The sequence below is a fragment of the Natator depressus genome, chromosome 20 (assembly GCF_965152275.1).
Source record: "Natator depressus isolate rNatDep1 chromosome 20, rNatDep2.hap1, whole genome shotgun sequence".
NCBI lineage: Eukaryota > Metazoa > Chordata > Testudines > Cheloniidae > Natator > Natator depressus.
Genome location: NC_134253.1, coordinates 2,730,668 through 2,748,915, shown reverse-complemented (window position 1 = coordinate 2,748,915; position 18,248 = coordinate 2,730,668). Strand labels below are relative to the sequence as shown.

The window sequence follows — 18,248 nt, the reverse complement described above, 5'->3', positions numbered from 1 at the left end:
CGGGGCACTTTTAACCTTTTGGTGTCTCGTCTCTCTTCTCTCCTCAGAAATGGAAACGAACAACCATTTTAACTTCCCTGGCCTCCCCTCTGTCCCCACTGCCTCAGGACTGAAGCCCGCACCTTCCTCAGGGGACAGCCCCTACACTAACGGGTCTCCTATCAACTTCCCCCCGCAAGGGAAAGGTGAGTGCACGGAGGGGGGCTGGCCTCTGAGTGGGCTTGGACCCTTCGGCCTGTCCACCCTTCAGAAATAACCCTCTGCTGGTCTCTAGCACCCTGGGGTGCTTAACAAACCGCAGTGACCACCCCCCGCTCCTGCCAAGCCGGGGATCTCCATTGTTTGCACAGTGAGTCAGTGTCTGATTGGGGGAAAAGAACCCAGGAGTCCTGGGTTTCAGGCCTGCTGCTCTCGCCCACTAGATCCCACTTCCCGCGCAAACCCTGCATCATTTTGACTGGCGCCTAGCGTCCTAGCAGCATGTGGTCAGCTGGTTCGCTGGGGGCTGGGATCCTGGACGCGGGGGCTGAGCCAGTCCCCAGGGAGGAGGGGGTGCACAGGTTAGGGCAGGACCCGATCCGGCCAGGCCATCCTCTGGGTGGTGGTGCTTCCTGTGAGAGAGCAGGGGGGTCCCAAGGAGTTGGGGGGGGGGGGGGGAGGCACTGAGGGCACCCCCTGCTGGAGTGGACGGAGCCCCTGTGCAGCAGAAAGAAGGAAGCCATGTCTAGACTCCTGTCCCCGGTCCGTGGCCAGCCAACGTGGGGGTTGGCGTTGGGTTCGCTCCAGCGGGAGCAGGACTGGACCGTCTGGTTCAGGAGACCCAGGAGCTGAGAGCAGGAAGGTGGGGCTTGGAGGAGGCCGGTCGCCCGGGCTGCCCTGGGCCAGGGGATCCTCCTCCCAAGGAGGCAGCCACTGGAGAGGACCAGTTATCCCGGTTTGAAGGCAGCTGGGCCACGGGGCAGACACTGGGCTGGGCGCGGGAGAGGAACCCGGGCGGTGTGGGGGGGTGGGATTCTGGCTGGGTTGGAGTGGATTAGCGGGGGGGATGGGGCTCTGTTTGGGATTGCTTCATCCTAGAAAAGAAATGACTTGCCAGAACGGGTCTTTGCATGGATTTGGCTGGTCAGCTGATCTCGCCAGCAGCCCAGCCGAGGGCCAGCTAATCCCCGCGGGACTCCAGCGCTGGCTCGGACACCGGGGCCACTCGGCAGGTTTCACCCCGACCTGCGCATTCTCCCTCTCCTGGGGACGTTTGCCGGGCCAAGACCCCGCTGCCCCGCCCCGGCTCGCAGCCCCCTGCGTTTGGAGCCAGAGCTGCCAAACTTCCCGCGTCCATGGCTCTGGGTGGCTCGGATGCCAACGGGCGGCTGGCTGCGTGGTTCCCATCTACGGCGGGTCTCCGAGGCCTGCTGCTCCTGGGACAGAGAGGGTCCCAACATACGGGGCATAGTACCCTGCCGCAGCCCATGGCGGGGGTCTGGGGGAGACACCTGGGCAGCTGGGGAGAAATCAGACAAACCCTCCTACCTCCCCAAGGCCCCGCTTTGGGCTGGGTGACTTGCTTGCATGGGGCTGGGGGGTCAGTCTGCAGCCGGCCTCCTCGGCGCCCTCCATACCGTGATCTCTAGGGGGCTGGGGAACCGGACGGCAGGACCTCGTCTGGGTTGGGCGAGGTGTTCCCCGTGGACAGCCCTTCTGTGGCTTCCTGTTCCCAGTTGCTGTCCCAGGCCTAGAGTTTCCGGGTGGGGGGGCGGTGTCTGTGCCCCACACGCTTTAAGCTCTCTCTGGGAAGATCCTTCACCCGTGCTGCACGCCTGCTGGCTTCCCGCCCTCGGCTAGGCTCTTCCCCGCGGAGAGGAAGGCCGGGATCTCCCCTCCCCCCCACCCCCAACCCCCCCAATCCATGTCCCCGGCGCAGCCAATTAACCAACGGCTCTGCCTTTCCCTCGGCAGGCCTGAATGGCGACATGAACGGGAATGGCTTATCTACTGTATCTCACACTAGTACTTCAGGGACCTTCGCTTCTGCCGGGCACCCCCTCGACGCCTCCGCCCTGCCCCACCCATACGACTATCTCTGGAACTACCCGCCGTACCAGCCCGGCGGCCTCAAGGAGACCCCCGGCGTCTCCCAGTTCTCCGGCCTCGGACAGTACCCGCTCAACGGCATCCTTGGGGGCGCCCGGCCGGCATCCCCGGGGCACAACACTAACCCCCGGGGGGGCCAGGAGTTTTGGGCCAACGGCACCTCTGGCTCCATGGGGCTGAGCTTCGATTCGCAGGAGCTGTACGACTCCTTCCAGGATCAGAGCTTCGAGCTTGTGCCAAACGGCGCCAGTGGTTTCTACGCGGCCTCCCAGCCCTCCCCCATGCTGGGCACCGGCCCGGAGGGGTCCTTGGCAGCAAAGGAGATGTCGCCTGCCGGCGAGGAGACCGGCGCCGCACTCATGGGTAGCAAGGAACTGGAGGAGACGCAGCCGGGTGAGTGGGGGCAGGGGAGGGTCATGGTTAAATCAACCCCCCTGCCTCCCCCGCAAATCCCTGCTGTGGTGTAGAGCTGCCCTGAGACTGCTCCGAATTGGGCCCCCTGCACTGGGTGCCAAGGGCTTTTTCAGCAGTGGTGGAGGGAGCCCAGCAGCGCTGCCTGGCTCCCTACCCACATTCTGCACTTGCAGACACACGCCTTCTCCCCCCCCGCCCCCACATGCCCAGGGAATTCCCCAAGGGCAGGGGTTGGGGATCAAGCCCATGACCTGGGAGAGGGTAAGGAGGGGTGCGCCGGGTGGGAGGCTCCCCCTCCCAAAGGAGGGAGGAGACGAGTCGGCAAACTTGATGTGTTGCGAACAGGGCTGTGGAAAGCACGGTCTGGGGGGGTGGGACCAGCAATTGTGCCATGGGGGAGGCCGCAGCATGAGCCCTGCTGAGCTGCCCATAACCGACATCCTGCCCCAGTCCAGGAGCTGCCTAGGCAGCGTCTGCCTGGCTTGGCTGCCCGGGACCCGGGGCTGCTGACGGCAGCCCTGTGCCGGCACCGGGGCCGTCTGGCACTCCGCTCCTGAAGTGGGGTCCCTCCTGGGGTGCTGGGACTGTGGGGGGGTGCCGACACCTGTGTGGGGAGGGGGACGGAAGGGTTGTGTTAACGTGTTCTCTTTGGGGTCGGTGTGGGGTCCGGTCGTGTCTAGACCTGCAAATATGCAGCTACAACAGGTCCGGGACAGGTGTCGAACCACTCAGCCAGGAAGCTTCCGTCTTGTCCCCGGACACCGCTGGGAGCTGCCTGGGTGACACCTCTGCCATCGCCGGTCCCCTGGCAGACCCTCCTCTCCTGAGCGAAGACCCCCTGGAGCCCTTCGAGTCGCTGGCTAGAGGTAGGGAGGCTGGCGGCTGGCCCGAGAGGGTGGACCCACTTCCCGGGGAGGTTGGCTTGGGGCATGAAATCGGCAGAGGGCGGGCAGGGGGGTGATTTGGAGAGGGCGGGGTGGGCATCGCGGGTGGGCGAGTTTGCAGGTAACGTGAAGTGCCTTTTTCTCAACGCTGGGCCCACTGGCGTGCCGTGCCCCGTCCGTGGGGAAGCTCCCGGGCCAGCCGGCTGCGGGACCAGAGCGCGCCGCTCGCTCGGGGGGCGTGAGGTATTCAGAGAGCCTCTTCGATCTGGGGTGAGGGGAGGAGGAAGTAAGGGGGCAGGTTCGTGAAACGGGCTGGATCTCGACCAATCAAAGGCTCTGTCGGCCTGCGCCCTGTGCCCCGCTGGCGTTGGGGGTCTGGGGGGTCAGGCCGATGGGAAGTCTGGCGCCGAGGGCGTCGTTGAAGCCGCTGACTATTTGCTGGGCCCCATCCCGGTCCTTGAAAAATGTCCCTTTCTGGTGCTGGCAAACTCTTCCCACCTTCCTTTGGCCCGAGCCAGTCGGCCCCAGCAACGGTGTCAGCTGTGGGGCTGAGACCCCCAGGGGCAGGGCTCCGGGTTCACGTGGTCTCTAAGTGCAAACTTCCTCCCCTAACCCTGTCAGATGAGCACTGGGGGCAGGAGCGGGGACACGCACTGCCTCTTATACCCCTCTGGCTGTGGAATCCCGCCCACTCGTAGGCGGAGCCATGAAATCTCTCCCAATAGGGGTGGGGTTACCAGGCCTGGCTTCCTTGTTTAAAGGGCCAGGCTTCCTTATACACAGTCACCCAGCCCAGCTCGCTTCGCTTCCGGGATGGTTATTACACAGCCATCTTGGGTTTCGGTTCCCAAAGGAGCCGGGGGCGTGGCTAGAGGCAGCGAAATCCATTAACCCCTGGTGTGCTGAAGCCAGCGAAATCCGTTAACCCCTGGTGTGCTGGAATCACGGGAAGTGCGCTCAGTGTGGGTTTAACTTCCCAAGCAGACACCCACCCCACCCCAGCTGCTCCCCAGGCACGACCGTAACCACGATGGGGTGAACACTCGCCCCCCGGTAGGACACGCCTAAGGCATCTTGCTCCGATTTCCCCACCCCGCAGACCCAGGGACCGGAGATCTGTACGAGATGGACAACTCCCAGCTGGTGAACGACAAGTCTTCTCTGGAGGCTGCTCCGGACATCTCGACCCTCGACTGCTCCGAGAGCCCCTCCCTGAACAACTCCAGCTCCTTCAGCCTGCTGCCGGACGACAGCCAGGCCCCCTCGTCGCTCTTCGTCAGCCCCGTCTCGCCGCCTGTCCTGGGGGAGGCCGTCTTGCAAGGTAGGGGGTGTCTCTGGTGCGGAACCGGCTTACGAGTGGCTGTGGGGCCAGCCCGGGCTGCTTTGCAAAGCGCACAGCTGGTGCGGACTACGTGTCCCAGCAGACGCTGCGTCATCTCCAGCCCAGCGGCTCAAACTTTCTTCCGGGGAGGTGGGCGCACGGCGTGGGGGGAATCCTGCCTAGTGTTGTGTGTTACGGCAACGTCTGGGAGTCCGAGACCAGGGCCCCATGGTGCTGGGCGCTGTATGTACCCGAAAAAAGACAATCCCTGCCCCACAGAGCTTCCAAGCTCCGGCTAAGAGGTGGATACAGATGGCCGGCGTACCCCCAGGGAGGTGGGCCTGTGGAAAGCCGGGGGGTATTGAGTGGGGGGGTTGGTTCTAAGGGCTCCAGCCAGGGGAGAAAAATCCCAGAGGAACCATGAAAAGCAGCAAGGCTCGGGGTCTAGCCGAAGGGGTGGTTCCCCCACAGCAGGATTTTAGCGGGGGGCGTATTGGGAGCCCCAGTCCTGCAGCTGGCCTCTCCAGTTCTGCAGGGAGCGTGGCTCAGCGGTTACAGCAGAAGTGATGCGGCACCGGGGCTGCCGTCCCGGCTTGGCTGCAGACTCGCCGCATGACTTGACAGGGTTTGTTTCATCCTGTCGCACCTCACCCCCGCCCCGAAAGGGGAGTCCCAGGGCCTGCCCTGTGGGTGGGGGGGGCAGAGACGAATCACTGGGATTGCCTCGAGTGGGGGGACACAGCATGGGGTGGCAGCCTGGCAAATAACCCCAGCAGACAGCGTATCCCCCACTTCACCCCAGCTGGGTCCTGCCCCACGAGTCTCTGTCCCTCCCTGGTGTTGCAGACAGCAGCTTAGACCTGCAGGACGGGGGCGACCCAGGGGAGGAGGATTCGGAGTCTCTGGAGCGCAGCCCCCCGCTGGAGCCAGAGTCCCCAGCCGCCTGTCTGGAGCAAGAGGAGGAGGAGGAAGAGGAAGAAGTGGCTGAGGACAGCTGCCTGGAGGCTCCAGCCGCCCCGCTCAGTGCGTCAGCAAGGGGTAGGTGAGAAGCTGTTTACCCCCGGCTGTTCCAGCCCCTTCCCCTGCCCCCACCCTGGCCTGTAAGCGAGCAGCTGGCGCGCAGTGAGTGACTGGCCCCCTGTCTTGGCAGGCGAAGTCCCCCGCAGACGGATTGCCACGGTGGAGGAGGTTCGCTTCCCCCTGCAGCACGGGTAGGTGGCGCCCCGCGCCCGGGGGCTGGTCCTGGAGCAATGCCGGGGGTGGGGACGGCCAGCGCTCCGCCCAGGTGGGTGCCGGCCACTGACGGGCCTTTCCCGCGCAGGTGGAGGAGGGAAGTGCGGATCAAGAAGGGCAGCCACCGCTGGCAGGGGGAGACCTGGTACTATGGGCCCTGCGGCAAAAGGATGAAGCAGTTCCCGGAGGTGATCAAGGTAAACCTCTCCCCGTCAAGGACCAGGGTGGAATCCCTCGCCCCGTGGCCGTCGGGAGGCTGGCGTGGCGGGTTGGAGCAGGCAGATCCCTGCTGCTGGGTGCCCCCGTGACGATGCCCAGTGTTGGCCTGGGGGGGGGGGTTGCCCGTTGTACTGCAGAGGGGGGTGTCCCGGTGCCTGATCAGCCCCATTTGCCTTGTCTCTCCCCCAGTACCTGAGCCGGAATGTGGTGCAGAACGTCCGGCGCGAACACTTCAGCTTCAGCCCCCGCATGCCCGTTGGCGACTTCTACGAGGAGCGGGACACGCCCGAGGTGGGCACCTTCCCCGGGGCGCAGGCTGCAGCCAGCTCTGCCCGGCCACGGGGCCTGCTCGTCTTTTGGGAGCGGGGTGGGTAGGGGCGGAGGCGAGCGCCCGTTTATTGGGGATGCGCAGGGTTTGCAGGGCCCGGGGCCCCATGGCTTTGCCAGCTGGCAGGTCGGAGTCCCTCCCGTGCTCCCCGGAGCCTCCCTGCCCGGCTGGTGCCCTCGCCACGGGCGTAAAAGGAGATTTCCCCAGGGGCCCAGGCAAGCGGGCATTGGGGGGTCAGGTCAGGGCTTGGTGCAGAGACCCAGCGGTAATTTCCAGCTCCCCCCTCTCCCGTGCAGGGCTTGCAGTGGGTGAAGCTGACCCAGGAGGAAATCCCCTCACGCATCCAGGCCATCACGGGCAAGCGTGGGCGCCCCCGCAACGCGGAGAAGGAGAAGGCCAAGGCCAAGGAAGTGCCCAAGGTGAAGCGCGGCCGGGGCCGGCCCCCCAAGGCCAAGATGGCCGACTTGCTGAGCAAGACCGATGCCCGGCTCCTGAAGAAACTGGAAGCCCAAGGTACCCTGCCCCGTGTGCCATGCGGCCCCTGTGCCCTAAGGGAGCTCATCTACTGGCCCCGATACACCGGCCCATTCCCATTGATTTCAGAGCAGGGACGGGGCTGCTCAGCATCGCTCTGGATCCGGCCCCACCCTCAACCCGCTGCATGCCCCAGCTGCAAAGGCACCGTCCAGGGAGGAGTCCGGCTTAGACGCTGCCAGCTGGAGGGCGTGAGCTTGGGCCTGCTCAGACAGGCTGGGCCTAAAACTGCAGCCTTGCTAGTTCTGCCCAATCCGCTCCATTCAGTGCAACCCCTGGCCCGTCTCCCCACCCCCCCCCCTGCAATTTGCTCCCGTCCCCCCATCTCGGCACATGCTACCGAGTCGAATGGCAGCTTCCAGACAGCGTGCACTCCCAGTGCCGCGTTCCTGGCCACCAGGAGACATGAATTCTCTGCCAGGTGACTCCACAGCTCAGACCTGCCCCCTCCAGTGGGGCGAGGGCCTAGAGAGGCCTGTGTGGCTGCTGGGGCATGGGAATCCAGGGCCAGGGAGCTGTGCCCAGCTTGGGAGTGGGGTTAGGGGTGCACGTTCCCCCCGGGCTGTGCCAGACTCCACCCTTGACTCTTCCCCCTCCCCTCCCCCCCTCGGATTTGCAGAGGTGCTCAGTGACGAAGAGAAGCTGAAGATGAGCAAGATCAAGAAGAAGATGAGGCGAAAGGTACGAGCGGCGCTGGGGAGGGCTCCCTGGTCCGTTTCCCCTCCATCTGGGGCACCCAGTCGGAGCTGGGAGGGTGTCTCTTCCCCCACCCCACCCCCAGTCTGGGATTCACCTCCCACCTGAGCTGGATTTCATCCCTTCTAGGCAAGGAACAAACAGAAGCAGGAGGCCAAAGTGCCCAAGCCCAAGGAGGCCAAGAAGAAAGCCAAGGTGGGTGTGGAGGGCCCTGTTTGGGGGGGCAGGGGGGAGACACAAAGCGGGGGGAGGCTGCAACCCTGACTTGCCCCTGTGCCGGTCGCTCTGTCTGTCCCCCAGGCGAAGAAGGAGAAGGCGCGACCGGAGAAGCCCAAGGAGAAGGGGCGGCCCAAGGAGAAGGGGCGGCCCAAGGAGAAGGCCAAGGCTGTGCGGAAGGTGGACAAGAACCTGCTGGCCCAGCGGCGGCTGGAGGAGCGGCGCCGGCAGCAGATGATCCTAGAGGAGATGAAGAAGCCCACGGAGGACATGTGTCTGGGCGACCATCAGGTTGGGTGAACCCCCTGGCGGGAGGGGAGAGGTCAGGGCCCCCCACCCCGAGGCTAGCGCCCGTCTGGCTCTGCAGCTTTGTGGGGAGCGTCCCCCAGCTGCCCTGGGCTCCCACGAGTGGGTCAGGTGTGGGCTCCCCGCAGGGCAAGGGCTGAGCGAGGCCCCCACCACGTGGGGCACGGGGCCTGGTGCCTCTTGCGCTGGCCCTTCGGGGGTGGGGAGGCCAGTATCACACACCTGTGCTTTGGGGGTCGGGGGGAGGAAGAGAATCCATGCTGAAACCTGGCAGGGTCCTTGCTCCACCCACTTGGCCCCGCTGACCAGCCGCTCGTCTCTTTTCCACCCTCCCGCAGCCCCTGCCAGCCTTCTCCCGCATCCCCGGCCTGGTCCTGCCCAGCGGGGCCTTCTCCGACTGCCTCACCATCGTGGAGTTCCTGCACTGCTACGGCCGGGTGCTGGGCTTCGAGGTGCCCCGGGACGTCCCCAGCCTCTGCACCCTGCAGGAGGGGCTCTTCGGCGTGGACGACAGCCTGGGCGAGGTGCAGGATCTGCTGGTGCGGCTGCTGCAGGCCGCGCTCTATGACCCCGGCCTCCCTTCCTACTGCCAGGTACCTTGCCTGAGCCCCCTGGACTCAGTCTGAACGAGGCGGGCGTGGGGCGTGGGCCGGGGAAACCCAGGTTCCGTTTCTTGCCCTGCCCCACACTTCCTGCATGACCTGGGGCATTGTGCAGCCAGGATCCCGCCGCCCCCGTATCCCAGCAAAGACCCTCCCCTGGCCCCTCCTCCACTGCTTTAACTCCTCTCCTCCTCCCCCCCAGTCCCTGAAGATCCTCGGGGAGAAGGTGTCCGAGATCAGCCTGAACCGGGACACCGTCTCCGAGATCCTGCGCTGCTTCCTCATGGCCTATGGGGCCGACGCCGACCTATGCCACGGCCTGCGGACCAAGCCCTTCCAGGCGCTGCCCCCGGACCGCAAGGCAGCCATCCTGGCCTTCCTGGTCAACGAACTCAATGGCAGTGCCCTCATCATCAAGTGAGGAGCAGGGGCTGGGCGGGGCCGCTTATGCCCTGCAGCCTTGGGGGGGCGGGGGCTAGAACAGGGAGCAAAACCCAGCTGTTGCCTCTCGCAGGGTGATACAGGCCAGGGAGACTACATATCCCAGTGTGCATTGGGCCGCCTTGAGCCTAGGGAATGGTGCAGCCCAGGGAGACTACATATCCCAGCGTGCATTGGGCTGTCGAGCCTAGGGAATGGTGCAGCCCAGGGAGACCACATATCCCAGCGTGCATTGCACCGCCTTGAGCCTAGGGCCGGTGCAGGCCAGGGAGACCACATATCCCAACAAAAAGAAAAGGAGTACTTGTGGCACCTTAGAGACTAACACATTTTTTTGCGGACACAGACTAACACGGCTGCTACTCTGATACATATCCCAGCATGCATTGGGCTGCATTGAGCCTGGGGAATGGTGCAGGATAGGGAGACTACGTATCCCAGCGTGCATTAGGTTGCCTTGACCCTAGGAATGGTGCACGTCAGGGAAACTAGATATCCTATCATGCTTTGGGCTAAGCGCTCAGTGGGCTCATAGACAAGAAGTCCCAGAATGCAGTGCTGCCATCTGGCTCTGAGTGGGAAGCTTTGCTCCAGTCCAGGTGGGAGTGTTGCATGCTGGGACTCGTAGTCTACGGGCTGTGCTCTGCCCGCCCCAGCCGTACACGCTCTGAACCGTTCCCGAGCACGTGATGGGCAGGGACCCAACGGGCTGGGCCTGGAGGCGAGATCCGGCCCTGGCACCCTGTAGGGTGTTGCTCCTTTGCCTTCCCCAGGGGGCGCGGGGCGGGGAGAGGTCCGGACGGGACCGCTCTGCGGGTCTCCCCCTAACTCAACTCTGGGCTGTCCTTGCAGTGAAATCGACAAGACTCTGGAGAACATGTCCAACTACAGGAGGAATAAATGGATCATCGAGGGCAAGCTGCGCAGGTGGGTGCTCCTGAGGGCTTCGGGCGGCCGCTGGGTCGGGGAGGAGGCTGGGAGCTGGCTGGGGGCGGAGTTTCTGGGCAATTGATTAGCCAGATAATGTCAACTGACTGCCTATTATTCAACCAGAGTTAACTATTCTAGCGAGATGCCCTGAAGTAGGCGCTGACCTACCCTTGCGATCGCATCTTTCATCAGTTGGAACTTCATTTCAACACGTTTTCCGTTCTGAGCTCAAGTAGCTCATCGTTTGGAATGAAGCACCAATGTCTAAGCCGGGATGCTCAGACCTCAGTGGTTCAGGAGCCAAATTAGCGCTCCGCATTGCCCAGCAGAGCCACCGCCGTGTGAATTCATTGGTCCATGGACTGGAGCGCTAGGTACTCCTATTTAAAGAGTATCTAGTTTTTATTTATATATGATTCTCACCCAGTCCGTCATTCTGCTGTATTATTCTTTCATCAACTGCAGTCGGTTAAGAACATAGCAAAAGCATCCTGACGGGTTGATACTTTAGACGGGTCGATAATTAAGTCACATGGTGTTTTAATGTCATGTGCCGCAGCGAGACGGGGGGGAGACACTGAAGAGCCACTTGCGGCTCACGAGTCTGTCTGGGGATCGCTGATCTTGGGCGCAGCCTGCGGGAGGCCATGAACGCCTCTGGCTTGTTTTTGGTGCTGTGGTTTATAGTTGGAATAAGTCAGTGCTTTAAAATATTGGGCCATTTTTGATTGATGAACTGACCGCCTATTTTAGGATCAGTTAAATGACCAGCCCTACTTCTGGCAGAGAAATTTATGGGGTGGGGGCAGAGGGGCTCCAGGCGTCTTGGTGAACTGGAAGGAGGCTGTACGTTGCTGGATCTGCTCTGCCAGGGCAACAACTGAGCTCCCGGCCTGTTGGATCCAAACTGTGCGCCTGCCCCCAGCCCACGTGGGTACCTGAGGGGCGGAAGGGAGTCGGTGTCCCTGGCTGGCGCTCAGGACGCTCCCTGTGTGGCTCGGCAGGTTGAAAATCGCCCTGGCCAAGAAGACGGGCCGCCCGGAGCCTGAGATCACGGGCCTGGACGAGGGGCCTAGGCGGCGCAGCTCCCGGCTCCCAGAGGAGACCAGGGGCCTGGAGGCAGAGGAGGAAGAGAGCCGGGGCCGGAAATCTCGCAAGGATGAGGAGGTAGCTGCTTGGCAGGGCCAAGCCCCAGGCGAGGGGAGTGGGGACGTTCGCCTCTGGCTTTCGGAGGCAGTGTCGTTTTTGGGGGAGACAGGACTGCTGGGTTCTTGTCCCAGCTCTACCACTGACCTGTGCAAGTCTCGTTCCCTGGCGCCTCAGTTTCCCCAGCGGCGCCATAGGGGCGACAGCACGAGGGTGAACCAGAGCTGCTGATGATGAAGGGGTTAAAGGAGGGACTATCCTCTCCCCATCCGCATAGGGGTCCCGTATGCAGAGCTGGGGGAACATGGTGGGCAAGGGGGTGGGGATTTACTCCTCCTGACTGTCCCGTCTTTTCCCGCTCAGGCCAGCATTCCTGCAGCCAGCGTCCCCGAGCTGGAGAGACAGATCGAGAAGCTAGCCAAGGTAAGGCTGGCCCGTGTTGGGGTGGGGAGCTTCCGGCCTCTGGCTCTGGATCCCCCGGGACAGCCCCCAGCAGACGATACCTCCCCCCGGTTCACCCTCTCTGCCCTCTTCCCCCCCCCCCCCCCCCCCACAGAGGCAGATGTTTTTTCGGAAGAAGCTGCTTCACGCTTCGCAGACGCTGCGGGCCGCAGCACTGGGCCAGGACCGCTACCGCAGGCGGTACTGGGTCCTGCCCCACCTGGGCGGGATCTTCGTGGAGGGCTCCGAGGCAGGTGAGCTGAGTCGGGGGCCTCGTGGGGAGGGGGGGCTGTTGGAGCAGAGGGGCTTGCACGGCTCTGATCTCTTCCCACACCCCCACCTGCAGCTACGGAGGAGGGGCCCAAGGACACGGAGCAGGAGGAGGAGAAAGAGGCGGCCCCGGAGATCTCCCCAGTGAAGAAGGAACCGGTCACGGTGCCCATCCCTGGCCGGCCAAACTGCCCGGCCTCCCGGGCGCGGGGCCGGCCGCGGAAAAGCAAAGAGGAGCCGGCCCGGCCGGGCGGGCCCAAGCCCCCGCCCCTCAACGGGCTCCTGGAGGACTCAATAACCCCCTGCCAGAGCCAGCACGACCTGAGCCAGTCGGCCTTCCTGTCCTGGCTGAGCCAGACTCAGTCGTCCCTACTCAACGGCTCAGTGCTCACCCCGGACAGCAGCCCCGGGAAGGGGGACCCCAGCCCCCCTGCCCCCGAGGTGCCCGCCCTGGAGGAGAGCTTCCCAGAGACAGCAGAGAAACGGGGACCCTGGTTCAACCTGCTGCCCAGGACTCCCTGCCATGCCGCTGCCCCCCTCGCTACCTCGGAGGAGGAGCCCCCCTCGCGAGCAGCCCCCCAGCCTCACAGCCTTCACCCCGGGGACCAGCCCAAGGCCACGGGCAGGCAGGTGAGAGCTGGCAGGGTGCCTGGGGCCGCTGCTGGAGTGGGCGCGAAAAGAGTTCGTGGAATGGGACACCGGTGGGGGGGGCCTAGCAATTCCCCGTTGGCAGGCGCCTGACTCGCTGACCTTGTGGGCACAGCTGGCACTGCCAAAGGGACCCTCCCCTCTGGCCCCTGTAGGTGTCGCTCTAAGCAGGGCTGGAAAGCTGCCCCATCCTCTTCCCTTAGCCCCTGTGGCAGGATCTGGGCCCCAGGGAGGGGTCAGGGGAACTGGCTGGAGCCTGGCGGATCCGCGGCGTGCCTGGACTGAGGGTGTGGGGCTGAGTCCAGGGAGGAGTGGGGTGGTGGCTGTGAGGGGAGGAAGGGTGGGCAGGAGCACAGACGAGGCCCATGGGAAATGAGGGGAGCCCTGTGACATGGCTCACTTAGATTCCGAGCCCCTGGGGGGCTGGAGGGACTGGCTCCCAGGGGGGCGGCAGGGCTGGGGCGAGGGCTGTGCACCCGGCACCTCTCACCTGCGCTGTCTCTCTCCTCCCAGCCAAATGGCCCCGCGTCTCCCCCTCTCGCTTCCACACCCGTCCACGCCAGCCCCAGGGTGCCCAGCACGTGCCCGAGGGGCCGGGGCGGACCTGAGAATGCCCAGGAGCTGCCAGGGCAGCCCAAGCGCCGGGGCCGGCCCCCAACCAAGTTCTTCAAGCAGATTGAGCAGAAGTATCTCACCCAGCTGATGGCACAGCCCGTGCCCCCAGGTGAGGATCCCCCCGCAGCTGAGCAATGCCCCCAGGCCTGCTCTTCTCTTCTCCCCCAGGGCAGCCCAGTTCCCCACCTGCCACTTCCAGCATGGCTTTTTCCCCCAGTGCCACCCTCTCTGCCCATCCAGACTTTCCTTCCTCACCTGGGGGTGGGTGTCGTTCCCCCACCCTGCCGTTCACTGGGGGCACCCAGCCTCGGGTGAAGCACAGGGTGGCGGGAGACCACGTTCGCCCACGTCTTGATTGAAGGCAGGGAGCTGGGTTTCGGTGCCAGTCAGGACTCCTGGGTCCCGTTCCCTGCCGTGCTGCGGGGTGGTGGGGATTCTCGGATTGTCTCCCGTTCCTTGCTGGGGTCCCCTTCCCCTGGGTCCCGCCTCAGCCGGCTCCCTTGCCGCCTTGCAGAGATGCAGAGCGGCTGGTGGTGGCTCAAGGACCCGGAGGAGCTGGAGGCCATGGCCCGAGCGCTGCACCCGCGGGGGATCCGTGAGAAGGCCCTGCACAAGCACCTCACCAAGCACAAGGAGTATCTGCGCGAGGTCTGCACCCGCGCCATTGCTGGTGAGGACGTGCCGGCGGGCGGGAGGAGGTGGGGTGAGGGATGAGGATGCCGGGCTGTAACCCTGCCTTTCTCCTGCTCAGATCCCATCTTCCAGGCCGCCAGCCCCCCCGTGTCTCAGGAAGCCTTGGCCCGGTGGTCCGTGACGGAGCGGGCCTACGAGATGGACCTCTCCCTCCTGCAGTGGGTGGAAGAGCTGGAGCAGCGGGTCCTGATGGCAGATCTGCAGATCCGGGTGAGGAGCCTGGCCCCCGCTCTAGCTTGGGAGAGCTAGAGGGTGCTGCGGTTTGCATGCCTCCTGGGTGCTGCAGGGTGCACCTGGCGCAGGGGATGGGGCCCTGGCCCAGGCGGCTGCCCGGTCATTCCAGCGGACTCCTTCCCCGGGTCCGGCTGCCTTGCCCAGACTCCAGGGTCTGTCTCCCCCCCCCCCCCCCCCGGGGCTGTGAGCTCAAGAGGTTGGCACCTGGATGAATGACCCCAAGGCAGCCCCAGGTGCTGCTGGGTAGCTGGTAAAGCTGGCTGGCATCCGTGCAGGCTGAACCGCACCCCCTCGGGATCCCGGCCCCCCTCTAAGGCTCTCCCTCCCCCCAGGGCTGGACGTGTCCGAGCCCCGACTCGGCCCGGGACGACCTGCAGTACTGCGAGCACAAGGTGGGGGCCCTGGAGGACATCACCCTCAAGAACCGGCGGGAGGGGTTGCCCCCGCGCCGGGAGGCCACCAACCCCCTGGACCTGGCCGTCCTGCGGCTGGCGGCGCTGGAGCAGAACATGGAGCGCCGGTACCTGAAGGAGCCGCTGTGGCCCCCGCATGAGGTGGTGGTGGAGAAGGCCGTGCTGAGCAGCCCCGAGGCGCTGGACCTGGGCAGCACGGAGATGTAAGTGCCTGGCCCATGAGGGGGCAACGGGGGCCTCTGGGACCGGACTCCAGAGCACAGGCTGGGAGCCCGGACTTCTGGGTTCTTCTCCTGGCTCTGGGATGGGGTGGGGTCTAGCGGGTTAACACAGGGAGTTGCTGGGTGCCAGGACTCCTGGGTTTTCTTCCTTCTTCCATTGCCTTGCTATGTGGTTTGGGCAAATCCCTGTCTTTCCATGCCTAAGTTTCCCTCTCTGGACAACCTAGTCAGTAGCCCCCTCCCCAGGGCTGGGTGGGGGGTGGCAGTGAGGGTTACTTAACATGTGACCAGCTCCCCGTCAGGGCATCCTCCATGTGCCAGACTGAGTGTCTGTCCGTGTCCATCCCCCCCAGCGCCTACGAGATCACTCCCCGGATGCGGACGTGGCGCCAGACCCTGGAGCGGTGCCGGAGCGCGGCCCAGGTCTCCCTGTGCATCTACCAGCTGGAGAAATCCATCGCCTGGGAGAAGTCGGTCAACAAAGTGGTAAGGGGTTGGGGCGGGGTTGTGCAGGGAAGAGGTGGAACTCCCCGCTGCAGGAGGGAGAGTCGGGGCTGGAACTCTGTTGGGGGAGCCATGCTCCCAGTGTCGGGCCAGGGAGGGGGTCAGGGCTGGATGGGCCTAGTAGGGTGAGACATAAAATGCCCGGCTGGGCTGGGCTCCTGTCGGGGGCTGGAGGCCTCTCTCAGCCTGCCCACCTCACATTCCCCTCTCCCCCCAGACGTGCCTGGTGTGCCGAAAGGGGGACGACGACGAACATCTGTTGCTGTGTGATGGCTGCGACCGCGGCTGCCACCTCTACTGCCACCGGCCCAGGATGACGGAGGTGCCGGATGGGGACTGGTTCTGCTCCGTCTGCGTCTCCCAGGTACGCTCCCGTGGGAGCCCAGCTGGCCTTCGACCTGTGCATGGGCTGAGCCTGGCTGCCCCCTCACCGAGTTCTTTCTGAGGCCAGATAACGCCCCCTCTCCCCCACCCCATTCTCAGCACGGTCCCCTGCTGGGAGCCAGGACTGCTGTGGGGTGGCTGTGAGACCTCGGAGGAGCGTCTCCCCTTGTGCCTCAGTTTCCCCAGTGTGCAGGTTGTGGGAGGGAGCGACCGGTCCCAGCGGGTGACTCCCCCAGTTTCTCTTTCTTTGCAGGCAGGAGGCGAGTATTACGACGACCCCAGTTCGCCCAGGCGGGGCAAGAAGCGGAAAGGCGGGCGTCTTTTCGGGGGGGGCTTCCCGGAGGAGGAGGAGAGCCCCGGACGCCGGGTCCTGCCGCGGAGGCGTGACACCCTGTCGGTGCCCCGCTACTCAGGGGAGGGCCTGTCCCCCTCCAAGCGGAGGAGACTGTCCCCACGGGGCCAGAGCAGCGACCTGACTTTCTGCGAGTACGTACCCTGGGGTGTGTCCCCCCAGCTGGGGCGGGGCCTGATGGGGGGGGGGGGGTCATGTGCGTGTCCTGGTGGGGGGGCACTGTACACCCCAGTTTGGTATATGTCCCTTCCCTTCTGCAGGATCATCCTGATGGAGATGGAGTCTCAGGAGGACGCCTGGCCCTTCCTGGAGCCCGTCAACCCCCGGCTGGTGCCCGGCTACAGGAAAATCATCAAGAACCCCATGGACTTCGCCACCATGCGGACGCGGCTGCTGCGGGGCGAGTGAGTGCCGGGGCGGGGGGCTCCGCTCTCCTCCTGGGGAGTGGGGGGCTCTCTGCAAGGAGCCAAAGGGAAGCATGGAGCTTGCGGGCTGGGGCCACGTGACCTTCCCTGGGCTGCCTGGCCCCAAGGACTAAGAACCTACCTGCACCCATCTGGCTGTGTGGGGCTGGCGGGGGGGCCTCTCCTCCTCCTTCCCAGGGGCTGGCAGGTCACTGCCCAGGTGTCGCTGGGTCAGAGGGGCAACTGCTGTGGGGGGAGAGGATAGAGGGAAAGAGCCAGGATGGGGGATGGGGGGGAGGCAGGCAATGTGGGGGGTGGCAGTTGTGGGGTCAGAGGGCAGGAGAACTGATCCTGGGAGCACAGGGGACCAGGCACCCCAAGACTCTGTTCCCTGCTCTTGGAGGCTGCTGTGATCCGGGAGGGGGGCACTTGGGGGTGACTCAGTCCATCCCCCCATCCCCCCCCCCCAGATACGTGAGCTGCGAGGAGTTCGCTGCCGACGCCACGCGGGTGTTCGACAACTGCCAGACCTTCAACGAGGACGACTCGGAGGTGGGCAAGGCCGGGCGCGCCATGCGGAGCTTCTTCGAGAGCCGGTGGGAGGAATTTTATCAGGGAAAACACGCTCCTAACCCGTGAAGCGGGAGCCCGGGGCTTGTGTGGGGGGACGGAGCCCCCCTCCCTCCACGCTCTTGACCTGAGACCTGTCTCGGGCGGGGTGGGGTGGGGAGAGGAGAGACACCCCATCCCCCCTGCAAAAGAACTGACTCCCCAGGAGCCGATCTCGCTGCCTGCTGAATTCCCGACGGAGGCTGGTCCCGACGTGGCGTGGAAAAGGCTCCCCACCCCCACCCCCACCAGGGGGCTTGGGGTAACGGGGCGTCTCCACGGCCCAGCTGCTCCCTTTCCCCCCACCCCAGCCACCCGGACTCACGGACTGTGTAAGCCAAAAAAGAAAGAAACCGGGCGATTGCTCGTCGGGTTCCTTTTCTACGTCGCCACCGCCTGACCCGGCAAACGAGGAAAGACCCCCCCCCCCCTTGGCTGGGAGTATTTAACATAGCAATAGTTCGTAGTGAACGTGTATGAGGACAGTACCGCTGTGCGCTGTCCCTGAGGCATTAATGGCCAGTAAAGTGAACTCAACTCCTCGAGATTCGCGTCGAGCTTCACGCCCGGACCCGCTCGCAACGACACTGAGACGTGCTGTTTCCACACACCCCTCCCCCCGCCTCGATGCTTCCCTTCTGGGACCTTCATGCCTTCCTTCCCTCACCTTTACCTTCCGGGACCTTTCCATGCCTGCCCCCCCGCCTTTACCTTCCGGGACCTTCCCATGCCTTCCTTCCCCCGCCTTTACCTTCCGGGACCTTCCCATGCCTTCCTTCCCCCGCCTTTACCTTCCAGGACCTTCCCATGCCTTCCTTCCCCTGCCTTTACCTTCCGGGACCTTCCCATGCCTTCCTTCCCTCGCCCTTACCTTCCGGGACCTTCCCATGCCTACTTTCCAGGACCTGTATACTACCTCCTTCTCTAACCCTAACCCTCTTCCAACCCCTCCAAAAGGCCCCTCCTTCTCCCCCATCAGGCCCTACCCTGGCAGACCCTTTAGCGGCGGGTGTCCCTCTGTTGTATCCCCCACCCACCCCCCTCTGGGTCAGAACCTTCTCTCCTATTGGACTGTCCCTTCCCCCCACCCCTGTTATCTGTG

General features: G+C 64.6%; 1 protein-coding gene across 1 annotated transcript; it reads left to right on the top strand.

Moving 5' to 3' along the window:
* The first annotated feature begins 47 nt into the window (after positions 1-47).
* BAZ2A (bromodomain adjacent to zinc finger domain 2A) lies at positions 48-17,902 on the top strand. The gene is made up of 28 exons (XM_074935176.1): positions 48-185; positions 1,954-2,481; positions 3,183-3,368; positions 4,486-4,707; positions 5,554-5,745; positions 5,858-5,918; positions 6,029-6,137; positions 6,349-6,450; positions 6,784-7,000; positions 7,641-7,702; positions 7,847-7,912; positions 8,018-8,224; positions 8,578-8,832; positions 9,044-9,258; positions 10,135-10,209; positions 11,217-11,379; positions 11,722-11,781; positions 11,915-12,053; positions 12,146-12,699; positions 13,231-13,441; positions 13,847-14,002; positions 14,084-14,235; positions 14,592-14,875; positions 15,247-15,379; positions 15,615-15,761; positions 16,035-16,267; positions 16,394-16,537; positions 17,008-17,902. Exons 1-28 carry the CDS (start codon positions 50-52, stop codon positions 17,174-17,176), a joined length of 5,178 nt encoding a protein of 1,725 aa, XP_074791277.1. The 5' UTR covers positions 48-49; the 3' UTR covers positions 17,177-17,902.
* The last annotated feature ends 346 nt before the right edge of the window (positions 17,903-18,248 follow it).